This window comes from Megascapheus bottae, chromosome 16, assembly GCF_031878675.1.
Source record: "Megascapheus bottae isolate mThoBot1 chromosome 16, mThoBot2.hap1, whole genome shotgun sequence".
NCBI lineage: Eukaryota > Metazoa > Chordata > Mammalia > Rodentia > Geomyidae > Megascapheus > Megascapheus bottae.
The window spans coordinates 5466770-5478490 of NC_143524.1; the positions used below are offsets into that span (position 1 = coordinate 5466770).

The 11721-nt window shown below is 46.9% G+C and overlaps 1 protein-coding gene across 3 annotated transcripts in view; it reads right to left on the bottom strand.

Moving 5' to 3' along the window:
• The window catches only part of Pola2 (DNA polymerase alpha 2, accessory subunit), a 30617-nt gene extending 20228 nt beyond the window's left edge, over positions 1–10389 (bottom strand). The window contains exons 1-5 of one of the 3 annotated variants that reach the window (XM_090347401.1): positions 10030–10389; positions 8648–8772; positions 6817–6908; positions 6451–6508; positions 3171–3277 (exon numbers count right to left, since the gene is read on the bottom strand). In XM_090347401.1, coding sequence (XP_090203527.1) covers positions 3171–3277; positions 6451–6508; positions 6817–6908; positions 8648–8772; positions 10030–10108 — 461 coding nt within the window. In that variant the 5' untranslated portion in view covers positions 10109–10389. The remainder of the gene's footprint in view (positions 1–3170; positions 3278–6450; positions 6509–6816; positions 6909–8647; positions 8773–10029) is intronic. The other 2 variants (XM_090347399.1, XM_090347400.1) reach the window with 2 other exon arrangements.
• Between the last annotated feature and the right edge of the window lie 1332 nt (positions 10390–11721).

The following is an 11721-nucleotide window of genomic DNA, read 5'->3' on the forward strand; positions in this document are numbered from 1 at the left end:
CACCTCCATTTCTGGTGCTTTGGTGGCTAATAGGGTCTCACAGACTTTTCTGCCCAGGTTGACTTCAAACCATGATCCTTACATCTCAGCCTCCTGAGTGGCTGGGATGACATGTGCGAGACACGGGCACAGCCTTTTCCTCCCATATGAATAGTCAGCATTTACTAGGCCACGGTCTGCTCCGAGCCAGGAACTGTAGCTATGCCCATCACCACTGAGCACTTACAAAAACTCACTACACTGTTCAGGGTGAAACAGGGATAAAGGGAAGTTCAACACAGCCAGTCAGCTCCCACCAGCATCTGTGGAGGTGTAGTCTAAGACTCCACTGTCAGCCTCACACATTCCCACCCCCGGACTGGCAAATGACACCTCCAAGAACAGCCAACGGGGCTGATCTGCTTAGTCACTTCTAATCCTTAGACTGCTCAACATCACCTACACAGAGGTCTATAAACAGGCTTCTTGTACTGCACTGAAATGCTGCTGGAACCAACCTTACCTGGTCACCCCAGCCTTCCTTCCAGACAGAAACTACATGACCAAGGAGCTCAACTAATTATCTCTACCTCTAGTGCTGCCTCTACCTGACTAGTTTACAAGTTACTGTCATAAACTACAAAGCCAGTTTTTCTGGTGTCAGCTATATATATATATTTTTTTTAATGACTAGGCTGGGCACTGGCAGCTCATACCTGTAATCCTAGCTATTTAGGAGGTTGAGATCTGAGGACTGTGGTTCAAAGCCAGCCTGGGTAGGAAAATCAGTGAGACTCTTATCTCTAATTAACCACCCGAAGTCAGAAGTGGAGCTACGGCTCAAAGGGGCAGAGTCCTAGTCTTGAACACAAAGCTCAGAAGCAGTGACCTGACAAGTTCAAGAACCATGACCTTCCAAAAAAAAAAAAAGAGAGAGAGAGAGAGCAGGGAATATATTGTTGCTGGCTGGCTTCTCAGATCCTTCCTGGAAAGTCCCATATACAATACCATCAGGCTCTTCAACACAACCAGAGGCTTCTACTGGGCCACTTAAAGATATGCCCATAGGTTTCAAAGGGCATGTCCCCAAAATGCTAATTCCTGGGAGCATGTATGAAAACCATCACTATCTGCCATGTTTCACAGATGCCCTTTTCTCTCATCTACAAAGCCAGCTTGGAAAGCAAGGTGAGACATCTCTAAAGTGACAGTGGACAGGGCCAGGAGTTTGGCCTAGTGGTAGAGTGCTTGCCTAGCATGCATGAAGACCCAGGTTCGATTCCTTGGTACCACATACATAGAAAAAAGCCAGAAGTGGTGCTGTGGTAGAACTCTAGCTTTGAGAAAACCCAAGGACAATGTTCAGGCCCTGAGTTCAAGTGCCAGGACTGGCAAAAACAAAACAAAACAAAACAACAAAAAAAATTAAAGTAAGGGGCCGGGAGTTTGGCCTAGTGGTTAAAGTGCTTGCCTAGCATGCATGAAGACACGGGTTCGATTCCTTGGTACCACATACATAGAAAAAAGCCGGAAGTGGTGCTGAGGCTCAAGTGGTAGAGCTCTAGCCTTGAGAAAGTCCAAGGACAGTGCTCAGGCCCTGAGCTCAAGCCCAGGACTGGCAAAAAAAAAAAAAAATTAAAGTAACAGTGGAATGCAGGGAAGCCAAACCACCCTTCAAAAGCGAAAGAGAAGCTGGGTGCTAGTGGTACATGCCTGTAATCCTAGCTCCTCAGGAGGCTGAGAGCTGAGGACTGCAGTTCAAAGCCAGCGAGGGCAAGAAAGTCTATGAGATCCTTTACCTCCAATTAACCAGTGAAAAGCCTGAAGTGGAACTGTGGTAGAGCACCAGCCTTTAGTTAAAAAAATAAGCAAGGCCAGGAGTATGGCCTAGTGGTGAGTGCTTGCCTAGCACGCACAAAGACCTAGGTCCAATTCCTCGGCACCACATACATAGAAAAGAAAAGCTAGAAGTGGTGCTGTGGCTGTGGCTCAAGTGTTAGAGCTCTAGCCTTGAGAAAAGTCCAAGGACAGTGCTCAGGCCCTGAGTTCAAGCCCCATGACTGACAAAAAAAAAAAAAAAAAAAAAAAAAAGCCAGGTACAGTGGTGGCTCATGCATGTATTCCTAGCTACTCAGGAGGCTGAGGTCTGAGGATCATGGCTCAAAGCCCGCACAGGCAATACAAAGCCGTAAGACTCTTATCTCTAATTAATCACTAGAAAACAGGAAGTGGGGCTGTGGCTCAAGGATAAGGTGGTAGCCTTGAGCTAAAAAGCTCAGGTACAGCACCCAGGCCCAGAGTTCAAGACCCATGACTACAAAAAAAAAAAAAAAAGTGAAAGTTTATGGCTCTGAGTCCAAGCCCTGGTATGTGCGCATGTGTATATACCACACACGTACACAGAGTCCAGTGAATGTTTATGTAGAATGACCAACCAGCTTCTGCCTGTCTGAAAGAAACCCCTTAAACAGCTGAAGCTCTGGTTAGTCCAGAGGCAGCCAGTATTCCCCTAAATAGTTAATATGGCGGCATCCTGGAGAGACAAACCCCAGGAAAGACTGCGACTCAGCAAGTCCTCTAACACAAGACATGTCATTTAAGGATTTCAAACAACTGCTTAGGATCTTTGTAGATTTCTGTACTTTGGTGGCTGCAGGGAGAAAAATATTAATTAAGTCAGTGGAGACTCACAGTGACAAACTGCCAGAAACCAGTTGGAACCTGAGTGAAGGACAATCAACAGGTTATGCAACATGATGAACAAAGATGTGTACTTTTCCTTTTTTAAAAGAAATACTTGAGAGTTTTGTTTTTTTTTTTAAAGGAAGAAGAAAAAAGAAACCTAACAAAATACAAGCTAACTGGGTAGGTGAGAGCCTATTTGCCTTTCCTGGCAAACTAGCTAGACTCTCAGGCTTCTGAAAGGACAGGTTGTTTTCAATACAAGATATCAGTTCCTGATCTAGGAAATGAGCCCCAGCGAAGTGGGTGGAAAGTGAGTTTCCTTAACTACTGCAAGGAACAGTAATTTTCCACAAGGGATAAGAAGGGGGGGAAGGGCAGAAAGCAGTAAGCTTTGAAGTTAATTCACAGCAGACATGTACCTGGATCCACAGTTAATAAATAAATGACTGTGTCATTTAACGTATGTTAGGCTGTAGCAAGAGGGAGGATTTCATTATGACGCATACCTTGGGGAGAAACTGGATGGTGAGAGGATCTGATGAGGGCTACGCATTGACACATTCCTTTTTGTTAGGGGGGTCTCTGGGGTGATGATGGGTCTCTTCTGAGGACCCTAGAAACAAGATGAAACACAAAATTCCAGTCACTGCGACCCAAAGTTGCTAACGCAGAGTATATCTTTTTGTGTGTGTTTGCCAATCCTAGGGCTTGAACTCAGGGCCTAGGCACTGCACATGAGTTTTGGTGCTCAAGACTGAAGATCTACTGCTTGAGATATAGCTCCACTTCTGGCTTTTCAGTGACTAACTGGAGATAAGAATCTCATGGACTTTCCTGCCTGGGCTGGCTTTGATCCCCAGCCTCCTGAGCAGCTAGGATGACGGCATGAGCCACCGGCCCCAGCAGTGTAGAGTTCCCTACAGTTCCTTAGGAAAGGGGCAGTGGCGCCCAAGTGAAGGATACCAGTCGGGCAAGGTCTCTTCTCAAGGCAGCAGCTTTGAGGTTCAATTCTAGAAAGACATCTTCATCTCAGTATTCGCCAGGAAGCTCTCCCCGTTTTGAAGGTGATAGTGAACAAAAGCAGACATTTTCTGAAAAGGATGCTCACGCGGATACCCTGGGGAACCTTGGTTGTGTTCACTATCCATTGTCACTGCTTTGTGCTTTATGCAGATCTGGGAGTTGCAATGCATACGGTTGTGATCTGCAGGCGCACATTTTCCTGAGATGGGATGGGAGTGTGTTACACATCTTCTGGCTAAGTCCAGCACATATTTTCCAAATTAAAGTCAGGCATGAGTAGATGCAGATAACAAGGCTGAGCTCATACTTGGAGAACCGCTAGTGAACACCTCACTGATAAGTCACTTTTTTCTCTTTGACTCATCAACAAGAATCCAGAGATAAGCCCCACATGGAGCCTGAAACCCCTCGGAGGACCCACTGATCCCTAAAGTCTAAGATAACTGAATTCAACAGAGGAAAGACAAAAATTCCTGCCCAACCCACAACCAGGGGGCCTAATCTGCACAAGCCTTTCTTACTTAAGGGCTCCCCCTGGTGGCGATCTTAAGTTTAGGTCACCCAGCTTTGGACACTTGGATCCTGTGGAGCTTAGAATGTAAAAACAAATTAAGAACTGTTACAACATTGACAGCTGGGCAGTGGTGGCCCAGGCCTGGAAGCTGAGATCTGAGGATGATAGTTCAAGACTCAGGCAGAAAAGTCTGTAAGATTTCCACGCCCTCCCCCCCCCAATTAATCGCCAAAAAGCTAGAACTGGAGCTGTGGCTCAAGCTAGAAGAGCACTGACTTTGAGATCCTGAGTTTAAGCCCCAGTTTGGGTGTGCATGCACGCACACACGCAAATGCACACACACATACACAAAAGCTGGAATGGAAGGTAAACTTAAGGATGGTGTTATGCTATGTCACTTATAGGAACTATTCTTGAAATTTCTTAGTATTTTAATGTTATTTCAATTGTTAATGTAACCTGAAGCACTTATAAAATTTTAAACAAACTTTAGCTGAAGGATTTTACATATTCATGTTTTTCATGGTTCCACTATAATTCTTTTTTTTTCGGGGGGGGGGGCGGTTATAGGGCTTGAACTCAGCCTGGGCGCTGTCCCTGAGCTCTTCAACTCAAGGCTACTGCCCTACCTTGAGCCTTGAAGCCAAGCCCCACTTCCTATTTTCTACAGATTTATTGGAGATAAAGAGTCTCAGGTCCTTTTGTGCCCAGGCTGGATTTGAACCTTAATCCTTAGATCTCAGCCTCCTGAGTAGCTGGGATTACAGGCATGAGCCACAGCAACTGTCTTCTATTTAATTCTTTATCTTATTCAGTAGTTCTTAATTGGTTGAGATGATGGACAAGAATTTATACAACTAATTCTCTATTGCTGGATTATGTCTCGTTTTTAATTTCTTACAAATAATGCTAGGAGACCATGGTTTACGCATATAACCATAACTACTCAAGAGGTTAAGATCCAGATTACAATTTGAAGACAAGTAGGTAAGAAAACTGCTAAACTCCATTTTTAATCAACTAGCAAAAATCCAGAAGTGGAGGTATGGCTCAAATGTCAGAACACCAGCCAGGGCTGGGATTTTGGTGTAGTGGTAGAGTGCTTGCTTAGCATGCATGAAGACATAGGTTGGATTCCTTGGTACCACATACATAAAGGAAACTGGAAACCAAGGACAGTGCTTAGGCCCTGAGTTCAAGCCAGAATTAGCAAAAAAAAAAAAAAAAAAAAAAAAAGCTAAGAGATAGTTTGAGATTCTGAGTTCAAACTTCCACACAACACACACACCACACACATGCACGCACACGCACAGAGGCAAAAAGCCAAAAATGGCTCAAATGATAGTGCCAGCACAGAAAGCAAGTTAGGTAAGAGTCTAAGGTCCTGAGCACACAATTCTGGGATATACATCTTGATGCACAGAGCATTTTCTATCATATTTCCTCAAGAAAGTATTACAATTTATTTCCGGCAGAAATAGGGATTGGAGACGGAACCCAGGGCCTTCCACATGTGCTAAGCACTCACTCTACCACTAAGCCACATTCCTTGGCCTTTTGAGAGATTTTTTTTTTTTTTTTCCTACCAATCCTGGGGCCTGTATGCTGTTTCTCGAGCTTTTCTGCTCAAAGCTAGTACTCTACCACAGCTCCACTTCTGGCTTTTTCAGTGCTTAATTGGAGATAAAGAGTTTCATGGACTTTCCCACACAGGCTGAATTTTTTTTTTTTTTTTGCCAATCCTGGGGCTTGAACTCAGGGCCTGAGCACTGTCCTTGGGCCTTTTCAAGGTTAGAGGATTCTGGTTTGAAGGCAGCTTGAGTAGAAATTTGAGATTCGTACCTCCAATGAACCAGCAAAATCCAGTAGTTGTGGCTCCAGTAGAGCACTAGCCTTGAATGAAAATGCCATTAAAGGGCCGGGTAGAGTACCTGGGAAGAGTGGCCTAGGTAAAGTGCTTTCCTAGCATGCACGGAGCCCTGGGTTCGATTTCTCAGTACCACATACACAGAAAAAGGCAGAGGTGGTCCTTGCTGTGACTCAAGTGGTAGAACACTAGCTTTGAGAAAGCCCAAGGACAGTGCTCAGGCCCTGAGTTCAAGAACTAGGACTGGCAAAAAAAAAAAAAAAAGATTCTCAGAGACTTTCTTGTTCCAGGAGGCTTCAAACTGTCATCCTTAGATCTTAGCCTTCTGAGTAGCTTAAAAATGCTACTTGTACAGAATAATTTCCAAACATTGTATATTCACCTTGGAGGGTGTGGTGTAAGAGTTCAGTAGAGACTCTTCTTCTTCTTCTACTTCGATTCTAAATACATTGGTTAAGGAAAGTAATAAATTTCCACTTCAGGCAAGGGCTGATTTGAGCCACAATACCACTTCTGGTTTTCTGTTGGTTAACTGGAAATAAGAGTCTCATGGATTTTCCTACCTAGGCTGGCTTTGAACCATGATCCTCAAATTTCAGCCTCCCAAGTAGCTAGGATTATAGGTGAGAGCCACAAGGGCCTGGCTAATTTCAGGTAATTTTTTCAGTTCCTAATTTACACATGCAAATAAAAAATGAGTAAATCCAACATGTGGCTTGATGGGAAGTCCTGAAGCAGCAAAGGATACAGCTCCTGTATAGAAACAATGTCTCTAGCTCCCGCGTGCCCACTGTCCTTGGAGGCATTGTGCCAAGCTTTCGATAATTTTTTGCTCAGAACCTAAGGAATAAAACATAATACATTATTCCATAGTCTTATAATGAAAACAGTATGTTTCACAGCCTTAAGATGATACATTCAAGCTGAGTGCAGGTAGCTCACACCTGCAATCCTAGCTACTGAGGAAGCTGAGATCTGAGGAGCTCGGTTCAAAGTCAGGCAGGGGAACAAAGTCTATGAGACGCTTATCTCCAATTAACTTCCAGAAAAACAGAAGTGGCCCAATGGCTCAAGTGGTAGAGCGCTATCCTTGAGCTGAACAGCTCAGAGACAATACCCAGACCCAAAATTCAAGCTCCACAACTGACCAAAAAAAAAAAAAAGGCCGGAAGTTTGACCTAGTGGTTAAAGTGCTTGCCTAGCATGCATGAAGATCTAGGTTCGATTCCTCGGTACCACATACATAGAAAAAAGCCAGAAGTGGTGCTGAGGCTCAAGTGGTAGAACTCTAGCCTTGAGAAAGTCCAAGGACAGTGCTCAGGCCCTGAGCTCAAGCCCAGGACTGGCAAAAAAAAAAAATCAAAATGTACCTCAGGAGGCTGAGATCTGTGGATTACAGTTCAAAGCCAACTCTGGGCAAAAAAAAAAAAAAAAAAAAAGCCCATAAAATTCTTTTTTTTTTTTTTTTTTTGCGCCAGTCCTGGGGTTGAGCTCAGGGCCTGAACACTGTCCTTGAACTTTCTCAAAGCTAGAGCTCTACCACTTGAGCCTCAGCACCACTTCCAGCTTTTTTCTACGTATGTGGTGCCGAGGAATCAAACCCGGGTCTTCGGAATCGAACCCAGGTCTTCGTGCATGCTAGATAGGCACTCTACCACTAGGCCAAACTCCCAGCCCATGACATAAGATTCTTATCTATCAAAAAAACAGAGTGGGGGAGCCAGGAGTTTGACTCTGTGGTAGAGTGCCTGCCTAGCATAACAAAGACCCAGGTTCGATTCCTCAGTACCACATACATAGAAAAAGCTGGAAGTGGTGCTGTGGCTCAAGTGACAGAGCGCTAGCCTTGAGAAAGCCCAAGGACAGTGTTTAGGCCCTGAGTTCAAGTCCCAGGACTAGCAAAAAAAAAAAAGCCAGATTGGTGCTGTTGTTCAAGTAGTAGAGTGCCAGCCTTGAGTGAAAAAGCCAAGCAAGGCTATGAGCTCCTGAGTTCAAGCCCCAGTATAATACACATGTATGCCTACAAACAAACTCATGCCTGTAATCCTAGCACTCAGGAGACTGAGATCTGAGGATTGCCATTCAAAGCCAGTCCAGGCAGGAAAGTCCATGAGACTCATCTCCAATGAATCACCAGTAAACCAGAAGCAGCGCTATGGCTCAAGTGGTAGAACACCAACCTTGAGCTGAAGACCTTAGGGTCAGTGCCTCATGACCAACACCTCCCCCTGCTAAAAAAGGGCAAAACAAAAAGAAAAGTAGGCTGGCACAGGAGTTTGGCCTAGTGGTCGAGTGCTTGCCTAGTATGCACAAAGACCTGGATTCAATTTCTCAGTACTACATACTTAGGAAAAAGCCAAAAATGGTGCTGTGGCTCAAGTGGTAGAGCTCTAGCCTTGAGAAAGCCCAAGGACAGTGCTCAGGCCCTGAGCTCAAACCCCCGAACTGGCCAAAAAAAAAGGCTATGACTAGGCTTAGGCCTTTTAAATATTTTGCCCAGTCTGACAAGATCAAATTCAGGTCTGATTCCAAAGCCCACACTCTTCTCAGTACCTCACACACTGACATACTGTTCTTACCTCATGCTCAAAAGAGTTGAGGATGTCAGAGGTAAGGCAAGCTTTCCCTGTGCTGGTACAGAAGGCCACCAGCTCGCCCACCATTCCTTCCTCATTCTGTCCATACTGAACACAGAGGTCTGCCACTGTGAAAGGGAAGGTGGACAAGTAAGGATTTCATTCATTGCAGCCTTCCTTATGAAGAACAACGAATAACAACAATGTTTGACGTATTCAGTGCCAGGTACTCTTCTAGACATTGTTTTCATAAAGCTTATTACTGGGAAGGACAGAAAAGAATAATTAAAATATGTGATGTCATATTATATACTGACAAACCCTCAGCTTAATTTTAATTATGTTCAAAAATCTATGTGCCAGTGATTGTATATAGAGAATCCCTTCTTGAATACTTGTTTGTTAAATATGACATTTGAAATATGATGTAAAAATCAATGTCAATAAAATCTTTAAAAAGAAAGTAATGTCAGATGTGTAAATATGCTATATAGAAAAACAAAACTAGGGGGCTGGGCGTTTGGCCTAGTAAGAAGAGTGCTTGCCGAGCATGCATAAAGACCCAGGTTCGATTCCTTGGTACCATACATACAGAAGAGCTGGAAGAAGTGTTGTTCCAATGGTAGAGGGATAGCCTTGAGGAAAGCCCAAGGACAGTGCTCAGACCCTGAGTTCAAACCCCAGATCTGTTAAAAAAAAAAAAAAGAAAAAAAGAAAAGGAAAGACAAAACTAGGGCAGCTGATGGCTGGGGTGGCAACATCTGTAGTCCCAGCACTGGGGAAAGTGAAGCAGGGGGATTGAGTTTCAAGGCAGCCTGGGCTACACAGAACTGGTAAAAAGCTACAGGTAGAACTGTGGCTCAAGGCCCGGAGTTTGGCCTAGTGGTAGAATGCTTGCCTAGCAATGAAGACCCGGGTTCGATTCCTCGGTACCACATACATAGAAAAAAGCCAGGAGTGGTGCTGAGGCTCAAGTGGTAGAGCTCTAGCCTTGAGAAAGTCCAAGGACAGTGCTCAGGCCTGAGCTCAAGCCCAGGACTGGCCAAAAAAAAAGAACTGTGGCTCAAGTGGTAGAGTGCCAGCCTTGGTGGAAAAAGCTAAGACAAAGGACCCGGGTCCTGGGTTCAAGTCCAGAACCATCGCAAAAACCAAACCTACAAGTCTTTGGTTCGGTTCCTGGGGTTCCCACAAGGGCGCCCAGTCTGAACTCACTCAGAGCAGCCCCGGCTTCTCCTAGGGCAATGCTTGACCTAGCATCTGAGCTGTGCCTCGTGAGCACTCATCAATCAACCACTCCCGGGCCCCAAGCTCAAGGCTCGATTGAGTTCCTCCAGGTCCTAGGCCGGGGGGTGGGGGGCACCCGGGGGGGGGGGCGAGGAACTCACATTTCTCAGTCAGGACGTCCTCGCAGTCCAGGCCGAAGATCTGCAGTTCCTCCACCAGCTGCTTGGTGGACACCAGCATGGTGATCCAGACCCGGGGCCTGGGTCAGCCGGCGGCCGTGGGGGCGGACGTGCCGGGCTCGGGGCCCCTCGCGCGGCCGCAGACCTCGGGCCGCCGGTCAGGACGCCGCCGCCGCCGCCGCCCGCCGAAAAGAGCTTTAAAAAAAAATTAACGTGGGAGCTCCACACTCGGGCTCCACACGCCCGTTTCAAAAGAGAGGCGCGGAATCTTCGAGAGGGCGCGTTCCCGGGAAAAAAAAGACCCTTCGGAAACCGGCCGGACAGCCGCATCCGGGAGCTGCGGGAAAAACCCGCCAAAGTTCGTGCGCCGCGCGCATGCGCGAGGCCCGGGTCAGCCCCGCCCTCCCCGCGCGCCCGCTCCACTGCGGCTGCGCAGTTCGTCCCGGCCGCGGCCGCGGCCCCGGCCCCGGCGTCCGTCCGCGCGGGGAGCCAGCCGGTCCGCTCCTCCGCGCGTTCCTGTTTTCCGGGCGTCGGCCATCCTGCGGGTCCCCCCACGTGCTGGTTTGTCCCCCTTGGGCCTCTGTCTGGAGCGCAGCTGCCGTCGCGTGTCCTGCGGGAGAGGACGGCTGCGGGGTCCCCACAGGACCACGTCACCGGCGTCTCCGCGCTCTGGACTGGGTAATTGGAGGTCAGGAGTCTCCTGCCAGCGCTGGCTTCGAACCCTGATCCTCGCACCCCAGCCTCCTGAGCCCGCCGGGGAGCAGCGTCGTGCCGGGGACAGCGTCGTGAGGGCTCCTGTCCCCAAGTCCGCGCGCTTTCTGCATCGTGGAGTGTAAGGCAAACGTAAGAACGGGGCTGAAGCCACATCTCTGCTCAGGAAGCCGAGATCTGAGGATTGAGGTGCAAAGACAGCCTGGGATGAAAAAGCCAATTCAATAGCAAGAAGCCAGGGTGGAACTGTGACTCCACAGCTAGAACACTGGACTTGAGCGGCCGGGAGTCTGAAGACCCGGGTTCGATTCCTCAGTACCACATACATAGTAAAAAACTGGAAATGGGAAGCCCAAGGGCAGCCCTCATGCCCTGACTTCAAGCTCCAGGACTGGCAAAAAAATTTTAGAAAAAAGCTAGAACCCTGGCTTTGAGTGGAAAAACGGAAGACTATCATCTTGGCCCTGACTTCAAGCCCCAGTACAGGCACACACAGAAACGCACACATCATAAATAAACAATTGCGTCACTAATGGGACTGATTTGGTAGCTTCCCCAGGAGTTGCCAAATTGCTTGCATGTGTTCTGCACATGAGACCCTGGGTTCCACCTCCAACAGGGCACAAATCCGCAAAGACCCTGCTAAAGCATCAGAAGCGATTGCACAAGTTAGACTGAAGGTGTTACACACAGCGCTGCAAGTGATGCCAGATGTCTTCATTTAACTAAATACACCTTCGGAAGTCAACTAACTTGGGGCATTAAAAACAGCAGAGGAAGAGGAATATACACTGAAAGCATCACTAAGAGCATTTCATGTTGCTTTATTAAAATGCAGCAGTATGCAATATAGCTGCTAAAACCGGACAATAGTTGAAGTCATAAGTATATCCACATGTTCTTCCTGGTGACATTTAAGATCCTGCTTGCCAACATTCTTTACTGTCAGCTGGGTGCCAGTGG